Source organism: Carassius auratus, chromosome 7, assembly GCF_003368295.1.
Source record: "Carassius auratus strain Wakin chromosome 7, ASM336829v1, whole genome shotgun sequence".
Taxonomy (NCBI): Eukaryota; Metazoa; Chordata; class Actinopteri; order Cypriniformes; family Cyprinidae; genus Carassius; species Carassius auratus.
This window is the reverse complement of record NC_039249.1, coordinates 2,707,275-2,725,992: the sequence shown is the minus strand read 5'-3', so window position 1 is coordinate 2,725,992 and position 18,718 is coordinate 2,707,275. Positions and strand designations below refer to the sequence as shown.

The 18,718-nt window shown below is 36.9% G+C and overlaps 1 protein-coding gene across 1 annotated transcript; it reads left to right on the top strand.

Annotated features, from left to right (window-relative positions):
- Positions 1–687: 687 nt before the first annotated feature.
- peli3 (pellino E3 ubiquitin protein ligase family member 3) lies at positions 688–17,344 on the top strand. Its single transcript, XM_026266604.1, has 7 exons — positions 688–984; positions 7,520–7,713; positions 11,807–11,936; positions 12,277–12,378; positions 13,172–13,393; positions 15,676–15,864; positions 16,528–17,344. Exons 2-7 carry the CDS (start codon positions 7,541–7,543, stop codon positions 17,143–17,145), a joined length of 1,434 nt encoding a protein of 477 aa, XP_026122389.1. The 5' UTR covers positions 688–984; positions 7,520–7,540; the 3' UTR covers positions 17,146–17,344.
- The last annotated feature ends 1,374 nt before the right edge of the window (positions 17,345–18,718 follow it).

Here is an 18,718-nt window from a genome sequence, read left to right as displayed (position 1 = left end):
TGATGATGAAAATAATTTTTGAAATGGAGGACAGAATTCACAATTAGTTAAAGCAAACCACAACCACTGAAAAATATATTTGTGTGTAATATATAGAGTTTTGATTCATACATATATATAGCCCTTGTGACAAGTGGTCTAGCCTAGCTATATATTTTCTGACTTCCATAAAGACTGTGACATGTATTAGCTTTATTTCATTTTGTTGTGGAAATATTATTAATGTCCTACAGATAAAGAGCTTTATACAACTGTTTTTATAAAAATTAGGTTAAGCATGCGCATTACCACGCAGATGGTCGTCTTAATTGAGAGGTGTTGATGACAGTGACACAGCACAATCACTGCATATATTAGCCTAAAGGTGTAAATGACTGACTTCCAAAGGTGTATTCCTAAATGCGGAGGATTCCGCAAGCTGTCAGATCCCTCGTTCGAGCGTCACTGCGCGCGTATGTAACGCTCATTAATATTAATCAGGCGGAAAAAAATCCTCTAATGGCGATGCCTGGTTTCTGAATATTAATGACTTTATCCTGACGTTGCGCTTTTACGGTCCAATGGCAAAGGCTTGGCTCTTGAATATTAATAACGCCACTATCATATTAGGATTGGTAATTTAACATCCGGGGGCGGGGCTTATCCGTGTCGTGGCACTCTGACCAACCGCAGAGGCGCATGATGTGGGCGAGGGCAAAACCCATCCTCGGATTTCTTTAACGGCGGAGAGCTGCGAGCGAGAGATGGGCGTGACAACGGAGTGTATGGACTAGACTGAAAACACTTCTCCTGGATTAAGATCCGCGCTGTCTTCCGTGTAACTGATGACAACGGAGTGTGGCAATGCAAACCACACGACGCGATGCGCGTGCCATCCAGTTTAACACCGTGAGCGACGAATTAACAGCACGACGCCCTATTTTAAGGCCACACGGGGATTGACAAGCCAAGGATATTCAAGGCAGGGGTCTGTAACATCATCAGGTGCGTATTTGGATAGTTTTTGCTTGGCGCGCTTGTTCAACGAAATCTGTTCCTCTTTTTATTGTCACTTAAACAGTCTTCTCCTTATATGTCAGTGTAATGTAGATGCGTGTGTTCTTCTGTAGTTGGTTATTTCCTGTGCAAATCATTTGTAATTTATATATCTATATCTATATCTATATATATATATATATCTATATCTATAGCCTATATATATATATATATATATATATATATATATATATATATATATATATATATATATATATATATATATATATATAGGCTATATATAAACTGTTTTATTAAAATTATAGCCTACAATGTGTAATAAATACAATTATTAATTAATTAATTTTTCCGTGAAATCCCTTGTGTAGGTTACTTCCCAGGCCTCATAGGCAGCGTGAGATTGCTTAGTATAAATAAATAAGAGCATCTTAATTAGCCTGTATGTTGTTGTAGTGGGAAACAATTGCAGTGATGATTCTGGTGAATACCAAATAGGTCAGGTTTTGGTATGATAACGTTATGTAATATGTCCATATGTAATGTGCATTTGAGCAGTCTTTACCGACGGATTAAAAGGAATGGCAATGATACAAGTGTGACTCTTAGATCATGCTGGCGCCTTATAAATCAGCTGTTACAAAGTGTTGCCTGACTTTCATATTTCATCTATAGTAAACGTCTCGCGTGCGTGCGTGTATTTCCTGGGGTAATCGGTATTGTATGATTACGTCGCAAAATTCGAATTTAGACATCGAAGTATATAATTCGGATCTTAGAATTCGAATCTTTGCATTCAGCTGTTACTGAGACGCAATCCGCTGCAATCTGTCGTCTGAGAGCACGGGCTGGTCCACGGGTCATGCTGGCTCCAGTAAATGAGCAGAATACCAGCAATGCCATTACATAATCTTGAATATAATGTTAGTTTCTGATGGGTACAATAATATCGGACGTTTATAGAAATGATAATGAAAAAACGACTTTCACAGGGCCTGTTGGAAACCTAAATTGCACAACAGTGTGATGAAGTTACATCACAAAATGTTGAGTGAACATTAAACATTAAAGAAGGCAATTTAGTTTATTATTTCTATAATCAATTATTTCGATAGTTTGTTCATTTCATTTTTTTCTTAACTGCTGAGCTAGTCCTGCTATCCTGTTTACAACTTGCTTGAATTACTACAAAATAAAAAAAGCATTAGAAGCACATTAAATTAGCACAGCCTATATTATTATTATTTAAATAATGAATAATCATGAATGGTTACAGTATGTTTGTCCAGTAAATATTTGTTGAGGTGAATAATCAGTCTGTCTTAAGAAAAGAGGCTGTGTTTCCATTGACTGCATGTGATGATGTGTATATGGGGAGTAGTCATGCAACAGCAAAAATAGAAGTCATAATAATTATTTAAATTTCCAGTAAATATCCTCAAAACAATATAGAGCAAATTTACTGGAGAAGGATAATGACCCAAGAGGTTTCATTAAAATCTAGACATTATATATTTTGCTTGTCAAGGAAATCTGTCTTGTTTTAAGGAAAACAAGGCAGTGATTAAGAAAATGATTGTTTTGCATTGTGGACTAAGCCTGAGAGGAGACATTTCTCAATTGTCTTTATATTAAGAGGGATGGTTGTTCTTGTTGAACAAAACATAACATCATTTCAAAAACAAGTTCTGTCTTATTACTTATTAATGTCTTATAAGGAGAAAAATATTTAAGGAAAAAATGAATGCTTATAGGCAGACTGTTTGCATGATTGAGGATTTATACTTGGAGAATGAGACTACTAAGGTTGGGAAAGTGCAATTTAGTTTTACATGATCTAAATTTGCTTGTGTTGTAGAATAATTGTAACGTGTCAGTTTATTGTGCAATGCTAATGTTTTTTTTTTACTAATATTCTGAGTAAGGCCATTATGCTTGAAGTTATTTGTAATATTCCTGTTCATTCATCTTATTTATTTCTTCATTGCCATGGTTTTCTTTGTGTGCTGCATAGTATTTACCCTTTTCATTGTTGATACAGGGTTCATTCTTGATCGGCATGCTGAAAAACGTCATAATTATTTATTAAATCAAATTATAAACAAAATGTCTTTGCAATGTCACATAGGTGACCCATATACGGGTTTGCTGACATGCATCTGTGAATGCTGATGTGCTGTTAAAACAGGAAGAGTGTAAGTGATAGAGCTCCTGCGGAGGTTCCTGCCTCTGAAGGTCACTATCAAGTATCACAGGTCCTCTAACAGGGAGAGCATGTCAACATGTTCTCGCACTTTCTCTCATTCCCTGCTTTTGGTGGCTGCAGCTCTTTCCACTGCTCGGCCAGACAGGAGCAGCGGGGTCAGACAACACTGTAGGACACTCACTCCATCATGAGACGCACACACACACACACACACACCTGCTGCACACCACAGCTTCAGTGCTCACTGCAACAGACAACAGCCATGACAGCCATTCAACAAGCTGCAGCTGACTACAGACTTACACTGTCAGAAATAATGATATTATACGGTACAGTGACCAACACTGTTATAGATGGTGTTTTCGCATTAATTATGCAATAAGCACCATTGTTGCACCACAGTCTATAGCAGACCTTAGCTACTCAGCTCACCAGAACAGATAGATAATGTTATCCTGTTAAAAGAGAATGTAATAGACAACATGATGCTAATGTAGAACATAGTGTACCGGTTACAAGAAAGGTGCATCCTGGTTTGGTGGACAAATATTACATTAATTTAGCCTAATGGTTTGCAAGGTAACAATCAACAAATTTGAAAATACATTGCTTTTGTTGACGTTTTTAAAAGAAACAGTTGTATTTAGGAATGATGCATTAAATTGATCAAAAGTGACAGTAAATGCATTTATAAAGTTACAAAGTTTATAAAGATTTCTATTTTAACAACAACAACAAAAAATGTCAGAATGATTTCTGAAGGATCACGTGACACTGAAGACTGGATGAATGATGCTGAAAATTCAGCTTTGCTATCACATTTGCTATTCAAATAGAAAACAGTAATGCAAAAACCCGTTATTATTTCACAATGGTACAGTTTTTACTGTATTTTTGATCAAATAAATACAGATTTGTTGGGCAGTAAAAAGACTATATAGCAGAGATACAGACATTGACCAAATGTAACTCTGCAGACATTTTAAACAATATCTAATAGTTATTGGAAACTATAGCTAATACATAATCGTTAACATACAATGAGTATGTTAATATAATTATTGCAAAATAAAACTTTGACGTAATGTACAACAAGGAGTTTTGAAAAAATAACATACCTACTGTAAACTGAGAAAATGTTAACCTGAAAATGTTTTGTGTGTGGTAACATCTAAATGAATGATTTAATTCAAGTCAAAATTATTATTTAACATCACTGAATCAGCCTAAATACATAAGGTTACACCAGCAAACCTTAAGGGTTAGATCAGGTAAAAGCAATTCCTTAAACTGAAACTGGCAGGTTACCACTTTTTGCTGCTTTCCAAATATACATAAAATTAAATGTATGTTAAAACTTACATGAGAAGAGAGACGGCTGAGAAACATCATACTAGCTGTGTAGGAAATTGCTTGTTATACGAATATATTTAACCCAAGATTGCTGCCATTGACTAATCAGAAGTATTCCAGAGAGCCATGCAATCATAAACAATAACAGACCATTGTAGACACTATGAATACATAATAGTATATCATTGCATTTATGAGATGCCATCACTTTGAGCTGACTCCAGCAGACAATACTACTAGTGCAAACTACATTCTGCTACCTATACAAATTCACTTTGCTACAGCGTGCCAAATGTGTGAAAGCATAACACCAATACTATTGTTTGCAGACAAAGAACAACAATGCAAACAGAAATTTTGCAGCCGTACCTCTATTCAAGAAAAAAATGCAGCTCTGACAAAACGGCGAAATAGCTAATGATCTGCTGAAAAGCAGATATAAATTTTGAAGAATTAAGTTTGGCAAGGCTGGACTCGAGTAAAGCCTCATAAGTTATTCGTGAGATCATTTCCTCATGTGTGTATATTTAGAAGCCTCTTCATCTGGCTCCTGATAGAGATGGATGAGGCAGACTCGCTCTCTGTCTACCCCGCTCACACTCATACGCTCGTTCTCATGCGCTGCACTCGCTCACCCCACTACAGAGGCAGCAGAGAGGATTGTGGGAATGAGGAGAGAAGGTGACGGGACATTATACAGTAACCAAGGAGGACATAAAATCAGACCAGAGAGAGGACGTGGTGATCTGAGAAGTGGAGATGAAGGGAATAAAGAGGAAGATATTAGAGCTACCGACACTGTGGGACTCAAGTCTTTTAATAAAGGCACCAGAAGCCAATGAATTATTGATAAGCTGCCCAATAATGTGTGGAGAACAGTTCGAGCTCAGAGACAGTGCTTGTCATTTTATTATACAATAAACCACTATACACTAAGGCTGTTGTGTCTAGAAAGATCTCATTCCATGATGTGCATCTTGTCCTCACCACCCCTCCATATTCCTGCTTTCCTGTTGATCTTCCTTTCCCATATCTCTCATTCCCTCGTTCCTCCCCCAGGTTGTGGGCTGATTAGAAAATGCGTGGCATAGAAAAGACAATCCATCACCCTGCCAAATCTCAGCACACACACACACACAAACAATCTCTTCGTAATGGTGCTTGTTCATCCCTAGTAATCTTCTGTTATCTACAATCTGCTGTTTTGCAAGCACTCTATTACACCTCTACATACCCTTCTCCATCCGGCTGGCCCTCCCTGCTCCTCTCCTGTCCTCTCCCCTCCATCACCTGCACCACCATGCTATTTCTATTTTTGTCCTCTCTCAATTTCCCTCCCTCTCCTTACTCACCCTCTCAGCCTCCAGTCCACCTCTCACCATTGCACACCCACAGTCATGCAGTGCCCTGATAGCGCAGTGATTGGCTCATCTGAGCTGTCCGTCATCTCTAAACCAGTCAGCTTCCTGTGGGTTTGCACTCGGTTGAGATTAATTTGCTGCATAAGGGAGACTGGAAGAAGTAAATAGACATATAACCAGTTGCTGCTAATGTTTTTGATGTTTTTGCACAACAAAGGTTTTATGTATTCTATATTTTTTTTACCTTGTGTAAAAAAAAATTATGTCGTGGGAATTTAGTTGATCATTATAAATGCAGTTATAATAAAAAAAATGCAGAATCTGCAAGATGCTTATTTAAAAAATGAAAGTGATTTAGTGTGTTTAGTGAACTGTAGAGGAAGCATCATAACAGATTTATTTGACAAAAAAAGAAAAAAATAATAGAAATTATGTACGTGCACGTGTGTGTGTGTGTGTGTGTGTGTGTTAGGTAGATAGGTATATAAAACTAAAATAAGCTGAAATATAAAATAAAATTAACATCTGAAATAAAATTTAATATAAATATTAGATGAAAAATAATTGTAAGTATTCAATTACTAAAACTGAAATAAATTAAAGCGAAGCAGAAATAGTTGGAAAAAGAAAAAACATTAAAAATGTCATACAAACGGCTAAAGCACATAACAAAATTACTAATTCTAAAATGAAAATGAAAACTTAAAATATATATATAAATAAAATAACTAATACATATTATAATAGTAAATAATATTATAGTAAATAGTAATACTTAAATAACATTGAATTGTGAAATAACACTAAAATAACATCATGAGGATGGATGGACAGATAGATTCACAGAAAGACATGATAGATAGATAGATAGATAGATAGATAGATAGATAGATAGATAGATAGATAGATAGATAGATAGATAGATAGATAGATAGATAGATAGATAGATAGACAGGCAGGCAGGCAGGCAGGCAGGCAGACAGACAGACAGACAGACAGATAGATAGACAGACATGATAGTAAGATAGATAGATAGATAGATAGATTTTCCTCTAAATAACACACATTAAGTACTCAGAGTAATGACAACAGCAATTTATCTGACCGTATCGAACCTTTGAAATGCCACTGCTGTGACTGTGTTCCATTTAGTCTGTATGAAAAACAACAATGAAGTCATTTGCATTGGAGCACTTGACTGCGTGCTTGCAGAGAGGTTGTTATTCTCCTGAGATGGGTTAAATCTCCCGTCCCCGACAGGTTGTCAAGTGATGGTTGGCTCCTTATAGACTTCAGAACACTGCAGAGACAGCCACACTATCTCAGGCTGTTCTCACAGGATCAGCAGTTACAGAAATACATAACAGCTGATCCGGGATTTGTCTGTTATTGTTTTTACAGGTGGAGTAACTGATGTTGGGGGGGTTGGGGATACAGATAAGAATCATACTGTTTTCCATTTCCTTTCTCTGTAGCGCTTATTAAATAAAGTTGTCATTTCACCGTGAGAAAACAAGCAAATGTGCTGAGCAACAATATCAAGCCCTCAGTCTTCCCCTCACTCTCTCTCTCTCTCTCTCTCTCTCTCTCTCTCTCTCTCTTATAGCTGTGAGTCGTTCTTCTGGATATGGTTTTGGAAGGGAGCTCCGAAGCTCTTTGTCCTCCTCCGTCCCTGGAGCTGCGCCCATCGTGCAACAAGAACCAGCCGTCTCCTCCTCTGGGCTCAGGATCTCAGTCCCATGATGCTCTCTGCCCCGAGGACAAGGAGCCCATCAAGTACGGGGAGCTGATTGTACTTGGGTAAGAATACAACCAACCCTGAGGGAATAATATTAATATTAAAAAAGGATGAAATTATGGGTAAGCTCCTTAAATTTCTATAGTTCAGATTAGCTCTTTCTTTCAAATCGTGCAACAGAATTTACAGAATAATTCACAAAAATCTTTGTGTGTGTGTGTGTGTGTATACAGAAAAAAAGAAAATATAACAAAAAATTTACTCTTTAAAATCTTATTTTCTACTTTAATATATTTTAACATTTAATTTATTTTTGTGATACAAAGCTGAATTTTCAGTCATTACTTCAGTCTTCAGTCTCACGTGATCCTTTAGAAATCGTTCTAATATGCTGATTTATTGCTCATGAATAATTTCTTATTATTATCAATATTGTAAATAATCATGCTGCTGTTTTTGTTCAAAAATCCAAAGTATCTTCACAAAAAAAGTCAGTGAAAAGACAATCCAATAAATATACAAATGTGCACTGTCTGTACAAAAACAATGTAACAATGTATTACTTAATAAGAATTAATAACCAATCCATTATTGTGTCATGACCTGTAAAACTGGTAAACTTTGTAAATTTGATGAAATGAACAAGGATATGGGTAAATGAGATGAAAAAACGGTTGTTTAGACTATTTATTTAAGTGCTTTACCAAAAATATAAGCTTCTCATATGTGTTTTAAATCTCTCTGTAATGTATTAGACTTCTACTGCAAGCGCATTAAAATCTTAATTAATCAAAATTAATATTATGCGAGATTTTTCAGCCTAGAATTTTTCATTTTTTTTCAGCTTTTCAGCCTAGAACATTCATTGTTGCAAAGAAGGAATCATAAAATCATTCCAAAAGAGATGTCAAAAGTTAAGTATTTAATGGATTGAATCTGAACATATTTAGTTATGAATAAACAAAACCTTTGAAATCAGCAGCACTAAGTTTATCATCAGTCGGGTTTAACCATTCCCACACACATTGGAACTGTGTGGTACTGTCTCCGATTCTTGAAAACCCATTTATCTAAATTACAGCCCCTCCACTCAGCCAGCGTTTTGCTGAATGCAGGAGTTCAGTGGGAGTTCAAGGGTAAAATTACCCTCAAATAAATATGACTTCAATTAACATCTTTTCTCGCAGATGAATGAACACCACGTCATCCGGGCCAGTTGGCTCCTATGGTGTACCTGCGGCTGGTTTTCCGGACTTATCTTTAGATTTCAGCTGCGGATGCAAAACACTTCATTTGACTTCCAACAAAGGTGTCATTCAAATCACACAGTCATGGAGCAGAGCAGAGCGATGAGTGTTTCCAGGGCCAGGAGGGGAGCAGGGTTTAACCCTTGAGCTACAACATAGTGTTTGTATCACTCACAAGTGTTCATTTCTTTTCCATTTCGCACTACTATTATAGAATAAAATCAAATATATGTTAAAAAAACTTTTTAAACAATAATAATAATGTCTTTAGGTTTTTTTTTTTGTCAACAGATTCAATTGATCAAAAGTGTAAGGAAAAGACAGATATCAATGTTGAACTGTTTTCAACATTGATAATAAGAAATGTTTCTTGAAATGTTTCAAATCAGCATATTAGAACAATATCTGAATGATCATGGGACACTGAGTAATGGCTGCTTAAAATGACATCCAGTACATTATATCACATGATATGCATTGAAAACATTATATGAAAATGTAAATTTAAATTTGCACAGACAATTGAGTGAATTAGTCTGAGACACTTGAACATCATTGTGTTATTTTGCACATGATCAACAATTAAAAATATGTTTTGAAGACTAAGGGCCTGATTTACTGAACAGGGAAAATTAGCGTGAGACTTCAATCCCTCAAAAGTGGCTATGGGAGTGGAAAATGAAATGGGTGATCTACTGTATGCAAAATTAATGTTCACAGATGCAGCCAGATGATTTCCATCATGACCAATGCAGTCTTTATAGAGTAGTGCAAATTAAGTCATTAACAAACAGAATGGATGATAACAACACAGGCTCACGATTTGGGTTACGACTTGCTTTTTAAGGTGTTAAATAACGGGAATACCAGTAAACTGACTATTCCAAACCTTAGCAAATCACTTTGCAAGATTCTTTTAAGTACTCTCCTCCTTTAAATTTTTGCTTCTAAAAAAAGAATCTCCTGCAAATGCACATGCAATATGTCCTGACATAAATCCTGACAGTAGTTCTTTAATGCCAAAAAAAGGTTTACTTTGGCACAAGCTGTTAGTAAATGTGGCCCAAAACAGTATTCAGAGTGAAATAGCCAAAAATGTGCTAATTTAAAGGAACACTCCACTTTTCAGACTCCCCATGAGTTAAACAGTGGAGTTTTACAGTTTGTGAATCCATTCAGACGATCTCCGGGTCTGATCGGTAGCACACTAAGCTTAGCTTAGCATAGATAATTAAATCTGATTAGACCGAAGCATCTCTATACTCTCAACTATATAGTTAATATATATCAACTATGCTCTCATTCCAGTATACTCTCATTACTCTGCGTAATATCATTGCACCTGCTGCACCCGTGTTACGGCAGCAAAGGTTCTTGATTATTACAGCGGAATGAGAGTATAGTTCCTAGCCATATCAGCCTAGAAAATCACAACTTTTCATTTTCTGTCGGTCACAATGTAACTACAAAAGAGTCAAGTTTTAAATAGGAAAAATATCGAAACTCTTTGGTCATTTTTAAGCGAGATGCTAACGGTCTAATCAGATTCAATGATCTATGCTAAGCTAAGCTAAAAGTGCTACTGCCAGACCCAGAGATTAGCTAAATGGATTCAAAAACTGTAAACCTCGACTGTTTAACTCTAGGGGCGTAGGCGGAGCGTGTGTAAAGCTAGGGATGGATTAGCCTGCCCTTGGCCAGCATGGGGCCTTATGGCAAAAAAATTGGTCAAAAATGCTCCTACACAAACAAATTAAATCTATTGTGTCTATTATTAACAAAGTGAAAATTAATAAAAAGTGTTGATTGCTGCATTAAATTAAGATCTGCTCAGTTGCACTGTATTTAATTTTAGGCGTTTTTACAGTTTTGCACATTATAACTAATCCCACACGATTCTGTTGAGTTTAGGAATGCAATGGCCAATCAGAGGCGTTCAGATGAGTCATTGCTGAAACAGCTTTGTTGAATGCGCACGCATTCGCTGACTGAAATCCAGACGCTTGTGAATTCTCTCATCATAAACAACAAAGCGCAGATGTACGTACGTAGATTAATTTTGCAGTGTAGATAGCCTCAGTGATTTTAACGAAGGTTTAGTTTTTTTGAGGGCACTTAAACTCACGATAAATCTAAGTTAATGTCACTTTCTGTAGGCTTTGTAATTTATTCTCCGTGGAAAGGAAACATTTTATAATTATCAATTTCTAATGTTCTGATTAAACTGTAATCACGTCAAATATAAACACAGTCCCATTAAACAAATTTTATTAGCCTGCACGACACAATGCATAAAAATACATGTTTGTATTTAATAGATTTGGCAGCTTTTAGCTTTACCCTGGAGTTGGGTCACCCTCCGCCTACGTCTAGGGGTGTTGGAAAATGAGCCTATTTTCAAAAATAGTGGAGTGTTCCTTCAAAGGACGTTTTCCTCACTACATGCTACAACTGAAATATTTTTTTACTTTTTAAACGGTAAAAATGAAGACTGCCTCACAGTGAGATGAAAGTAGAGAGCTCATTTAAGTGTCTGGCCTATTGATCGTTGTCTAGATAAATTATAAGATGGCCTAACCTCCTCATTGACAGGCTCTGAGAGGCCTACATCAGCCATTTTGTGGACGGCTCATGACTCCTGTCATAGTATTGACAGAGAGATAGATTAATGACATTTAATTATTTTTAAGTACACGCCAGTGATCTTAAGTGAAAACAAGTATTGCCTAGTTTTTGTCATCCCCAAGACAACAGTCTGTCCTCAATCTGTCAGCTCTATCAAAATCAGTCAGCAGGTGAGGTGCTGCTTCTAAATCAAGCACCACGTGTGTTTTTGATTAATTCATTCTTTATTGTTCAAAGTATTTGCTAAGCTCAGATGGGACTGTTGTTGTTTTGTTACACGCAGGCATAATGGTTCGCTGGCTAGCGGGGACAAGGGCCGCAGGAGGAGTCGGCTGGCCCTTTACAAACGGCCCAAAGCCAACGGCGTCAAACCTGATGTCATCCACAACGTCTCCACGCCTCTGGTGTCTAAGGTGACATCATTTGCTTAAAGTTGAAAACATAAATGGTAATGCCTTAATGCTTGATAGGACCAGATACGTTATCTAAAACAGTTTTATTCATGGCTTCCAAAAGATGTGAAATCTCTTCCAACATAAGTGTCCTCTTGACCCACCCACAATTCTGTAAGAGTCATTGCATAACACTGCATCCGACCGGGTGTTTTGCCAATCTATTGCATAAGGTTAGGGAACCTGAAAGTACCTTATGTTGCTCTGACTTGTTGAGGGATGAATGATGCAACAAAGGCAATTAGTCAAAAAGTTCTATGTGTGTGTGTGTGTGTGTGTGTGTGTGTATGTGTGTTTGCAGGCCCTAAGCAACAAAAGCCAGCACAGCATATCCTACACACTGTCCCGGAGTCATTCTGTTATAGTGGAATATACACATGACCCCAACACTGACATGTTTCAGGTGAGCAAAGTATAATAATAGAAGAAGAGAGGATTCATTCATTTAACTGCCTGTTTAAATCTTATTATTGAGGTTGTTAAACATGCAAATGAATTTAAATGTATTTAGTATTCTGACTTATGGTTAATGTATCCTGGTTAATGTCTTTAACTATATTTTTTTGGCCTCAATTATGTATAACATCACCCACAAATGAACATTTTGTAATTTATTCACCCTCATGCCATTCTAAACATAAAAAAAAAAGAAAATTATATATATATATTTAGGCATCAAAACATAAAGCATGAAAGATGGATATTAGTTTTGTGATTTGCTGAATATTATGTTTAACTGTGTTACTGAATTATTATCAATAATAAATATTACATTTAAGTAAGCATTGTGGCTAAGGTATCAGTAATCAAAGTGTAAAAATAGGTTGAAATGAGCATGCACAATTAAATAAAATATTGACTGATAGCAAGAAATACCAAAAAAAAAAAAAAAGTCAATATGGTATAAACACTACCATTCAAAAGCTTAGGGTCAGTAGAAGTCTATTATACTTACCAAGTATGCATTTATTTGATAAAAAATACAGTAAAAACAGTAATATTGTAATTGAATAGTAATATTATGCAATTGAATATTTTACAATGTAATTTACAATGCTGTTGAGGATCTTGAAAGCAGCTTTTTAGTATTCTTTGGTGAATAGAAAGTTGAAGGGTTTAAAACAACATGAGGAGGAGTAATCAATAAAACTGATGCTTGAATATCTCACTTACTCTGGTTGTTGACGTGTCTTTAGATCGGCCGTTCCACAGAAAGCATGATAGACTTTGTGGTGACAGACACAGCGAGCAGCGGCGGTGGAGGACAAGGGCAGGGGGGTGCTAATGGAGAGGGGGGACAGTCGGCCCAGAGCACCATCTCCCGCTACGCTTGCCGCATCATGTGTGAGCGTAGTGCTCCCTACAAAGCACGAATATATGCAGCGGGCTTTGACTCTTCCAAAAACATCTTCCTCGGGGTGAGTCATAACAGGCTATTGAGTCACAGCCGCGTTCACTAATGCAGAATCTTTGCCAAAGTACAGAAGAAGAATTATTTACACTGACATCAAAACAGCAACACTGTAGAGAGGACACGTTACGGTATTTTCCTGCTGGTTTGCCTGTTAAAGTTTGGTTGTGTTGCCTTAACAGGCAAAATAATCACGTAAAATGTCAGCCTAGTGGTTTGTTTATTAGATATCGTTTGTTGTGAATTATGGAAAGATGAACACGTTTGAGGAATGTCATGTGTCAGAAATGAACTTGCATTGCCCAACAAGCACCAAGGCTTTACTCCCTAACATGTGCAGTAACTTGTATGCAGCTGCTCCATTCTGACAAAAATAATCTAATTAGATTTTTTTTAAAAAATTATGTGAGTGGTTATTTCCTTTTAAAGAAGTTACAGATGCTGTAAAACCGATATAAAACCTGGGAATATCAATATGAAAATTTAATAAAAAGAAGAACCATTACTAATAATTGAGCACCAATAACAATTAAGCTTCAAATCAGCATATTGATAGAATGATTTCTGAAGGATCATGTGACACTGAAGACTGGAGTAATGATGCTGAAAATTCAGCTTTGCCATCACATGAATAAATTACATTTGAAAATATATTTGAATAGAAAACATGTTAAATTGCCAAATTGTAAATATTATTATTATTATTTTACTGTATTGTTTTATCAAATATATATATATATATACAGCCTCGGTGAGCGTAAGATACTTTTTTTTAAACAAAAACAAAAAAATCACATTTTTACACAAAATACACTTTTGGCAGCCGGTGTGTAATAAAAATTAATACATTACAATTTTAGTTTTAACATTTTGATTTGTAGACCTGGTAAGCTTTGTAAATAAGTAAAGTGAATATACACTTTTCAATCAGTTTTCAGATGTGTTCAGTTTGATTGCTTAGAAATGTATAGCACACCTGTCCTGAGCAGGCATGATTTGAATATCACTGCTGTTTACAGTACAAACAGCGTTTGATGATTTACTTAGTGTAAAGGCTTTGTTTATACAGGTTTGTTGCCTTAGCAAACAGCTCTAATTACATACAGTAGATCTATATTTACAACATTTTACATCACAGACTGATATTAACATCGGTGTAAACATACTCAGTGTCGCTCACGCTGACATGAGCTATGAAAAACATTTTCATGGGGACAAAGGTTTTGCTTGTTCATTCAGAAGCAAAGAGTGACTGTAGATAAGACCATGCATCATTCAATAAAATGAGAACATAAAAACATTCTGAATCTAGAGATGCATATCATTCATAGCAAACAGCAGGCACATTACAGAGCTTTAATCTTCCTGCTGTCACCGACTGAGATGCTTAAGCTCAAAATGACTCATTTCCCTTCATTTCACATCGCTACTCACATTTAATGCACTTGATTAAACTATCAACTGTTTCAAATCAATGTGCATTTGACTTAAAGTGATTGCATTTTAAATTCTGTAATTGTTTACTTACCTTAATGTTGTTCTAAATCAGTTTTTTTTTGTCCATACAATAATGGTCTAATGCATTTTTGAGTGCACTGATTTTCACTGTATAGACAAAAATGACAAGGTTGAGTGAATGGAGACAGAATTAAAATTTGTGGGTGAACTATCCCTTTAATTGTTGAGGAGATATGGATTAACATCATTTTTCATACACTAAGCAATGGAAGTAGACTTGAATGGAACACTACTATGTGTACTCTTTTATTCCAAGCCTTTTCAAATAGTGTCTTTAATATTTGCTTTGACCTTGATAGTAGCTACTGTAACTCGATAGTGGAGATCTGCGCCTCTCAAAAAACACAGACACCTGGAGGACAGTAATGGTCCAGTAGCTGGCAGTGATGCATGACATATCAACACACGGCTACAGCCTCAAACAAATGTCCTTGACAGGCTCTCTGCTCACCGCTGTTCTGTGGAGGTGGAAAAAGAACGAGAGAGAAGGAATGGAGACTGTGTTCTAGTCGGGTATAAATATTTCAGACTCCCACTGTATAGTAGGTGTGTTGTGTAAGTGCTAGTAGCTATAAACGGAAAGCCTACAAGTCTGTCTGTGCATTATAATCCTCTAAGCTCAGTTAGTCAGTGATTTATTATATAACTCGCTACATACGTGTACATTAAAAGAGAAGCGATATTATTTTGACAGTAAGCCATGACACGTTTTGATTTCGCTGTGAGTACAGTAGAGGTTATTCAAATCCTCTTGATGTGCTTGATTTCCAGGAGCGAGCTGCTAAATGGAGGACCTCAGATGGTTTGATGGATGGACTGACAACCAACGGGGTGCTGGTGATGCACCCAGCAGGGGAGTTTGTTTCTGAACCCGCTCCAGGCGTGTGGAGGGAGATCTCAGTATGTGGGAACGTTTTTGCCCTCCGAGAGACACGGTCCGCCCAGCAGAGAGGAAAACTGGTGAGAATCTGCTTTAATCTCGGTAATGAAGCACCAGTAAAAATGCTTCAGAGGTACACCGCAGAAAAAAAAAATTTCTTCCCCCAAACTTTTAAACAGTAGTGTATATATACCAAATACAAAATTGTTTAAGTGCCATTTGAAAGATCTAACTATATTTCTGTTCACAAGACTTATAAAATAAAAAAGAAAAAAAACTTCAAGTCTTTAAAAAAAAAAATCTTTTTTTTTTTTTTACTTTTAAACAAGATTTTAAAAAATGGGCCAAAAAGAGTATTTACAAAATTTGCTCTTCTACTTAACTCACTGTCATCTTGTAATAATTTTACTTTCTTGCATACAAATTTTAATTGGACTGTAGCATTCACTACCTCAATTCAAATGCAATAGAAAAAATAAATAGATTTTTTTACATTTTTAATTAAGATGTATTAAATGTAAGATGAGTTCATTTGACTAGCTGTGGATTTGTCATCTTCTAACTAGCAAAAATTGTGAAATAAGTTAGATATTATGGCAAGTTTCAGGTTTAAAAGGTCAATTCACCTGCATGTGTCATTATTTATTCACACTCATGTCAATCCAAACCTACCTCTTTTTTTCTGTGGAACCCAATTGAAGAATTACCTGAGTGATTTCATGTGTGTGTTTTTTACCCGACAGGTAGAGAACGAGTCAAACATGCTGCAGGATGGCTCTCTCATCGATCTCTGCGGGGCCACTCTGCTTTGGCGGACCCCTAGCGGTCTTCGTCACACCCCGACTCTCAAACAGCTCGAGTCTCTACGCCAGGAACTAAACGCCGCCCGTCCCCAGTGTCCTGTGGGTTTCAACACGCTCGCCTTTCCCAGCCTGGCACATCGCGCCACCATTGACAAGAAACAGCCCTGGGTCTATATGAACTGCGGCCATGTGCACGGCTACCACAACTGGGGGTTTCGTAAAGAGAAAGCGGGATCATCTGCGCTGGCGTTAACCGGGGGCGGAGGCACAGCTCCGGCTACCACAGGAGACCGAGAGTGTCCCATGTGCAGAGGGGTGGGCCCCTATGTGCCCCTCTGGCTCGGGTGCGAAGGGGGTCTGTATCTTGATGCAGGGCCCCCCACACATGCGTTCTGCCCCTGCGGTCACGTGTGCTCGGAAAAGACGGTGCAAGGCTGGAGTCAGATCCCACTGCCGCACGGCACGCATGCCTTCCACGCTGCTTGTCCTTTCTGTGGAACATGGCTGACGGGGGAACAAGGCCACATCAAACTCATCTTCCAAGGGCCTGTCGACTGAGAGGAGCAGCTGCCATGTGGAGAGTGAGATCTTGAAACTGAATAACAGAAACGGAGAGTTTGGACTGTGGAGGACGCAAAATTAAGAGCTTGTGACTAAGGCAAGGATGACATAAAAAGGGAATATACTTTATGTGATGCAGAATGTGTAAATAAGTGATGAAATAAAAGTTGAAAAACACAAGCATTGTGTGTAAGAAGCAGCGAATGGAAATTGCATACATTTGCATTTGTAAGAGCTTTGTGCAAGGCCTTAATTTACATAATGTGTAATGTTGAAAAAGCAGCTGCAGTCAGCTCTTAGCAATGGAGTCACTTTTCACCACTAAATCACAGAAAAAAAATAAAATGAGAAGACTTTTTGCATTATAGAGAACATAATGAAAAGCAAAAAGATGAAGATAAAAGAAGATCAAACAGCTCTCAGTCAGAAAAGCAACACAGTTTAAATTTAGCATCCACGTGTGTGTGCTTGTGTGTGTGTGTGTGTGTGTGTGTGTGTGTATGTGTGTGTGATGCTGCATGAACTACACAGGGATGCTCAGATCGCTTTACATTTTCAGGGTCTCAGTTTAGTGATTCTGATGAGCAGGCACAGTGAGAAATTAGAGAGATGCTGCATCTGCTTTTATCTCCTCTTTTCTCTCTCTCTCTCTCTCTCAGGGGAGTCTGAGCAGAACGGTACGATCCTGCATACTGACTGCAGCTACTCTGACTGGCTATAAATAACTCAAGGTCATTGGCTCAGCCCTACTACACATGTACACCTCCAAACGTGTCTGTTCAGAGACAAAAACCAGCACACGAGATATAGTAAATCAACAGGTCAAATATGATATCAAATGGTTTCTATTTATGGTGTTTATAGTCAGCCATCTGATAGGAGAAATAGAGTAAAATAAACAGATAAAAGCAGAATGTCTTGCATGCATCAGCCTGCTACTACACGGTCACTGATTTTCATACAAAATGGATAGCAATGTATTATGTTCAATGTAAAATATGCTATACGCATTATCGTTTGTTAGGATGCTAACAGGACACTAGGTTGAGACCAGTAGGCACACACAGAGGGAAAAGGAGGATTCATGTGACCTTCACTCTGGTACCACATGGTACATAGCTTAAAGACCTACTTTATGATGTGCTTAAAAAGTTAATGTAAAAAAAAATTGAGATCAATAGTTCTGTAAGAAACAGTTTTTTTTTATTGTTTATAAAAATTATCTGTAATAAAATATAAATATTAAATGAAAACCTACACAAATGTTAAAACGATGTTAAAATATTTAATATATATTTGGACCTTTTTCTTTTTTAAGTTTAAAAATGCCTATTCAATATAAACAATATTAAAATCAAATAAATAAAAGTATTTAATTAGTATATAATGAGTTTACAAATTATTTAGCTTAAAGCTGCGGTAGGGAACTTTTGACGCTCTAGCGGTTAATAAACAGAACTGTTTGCGTCTTGCGGAAGAACATCGTAGCCGGAACTACTTCTCTCTGTTTGTCTATGAAGAATCACAAAGGTACTGGGTTACTCCCCCGAAGCAATCTAAAATAGTCCGA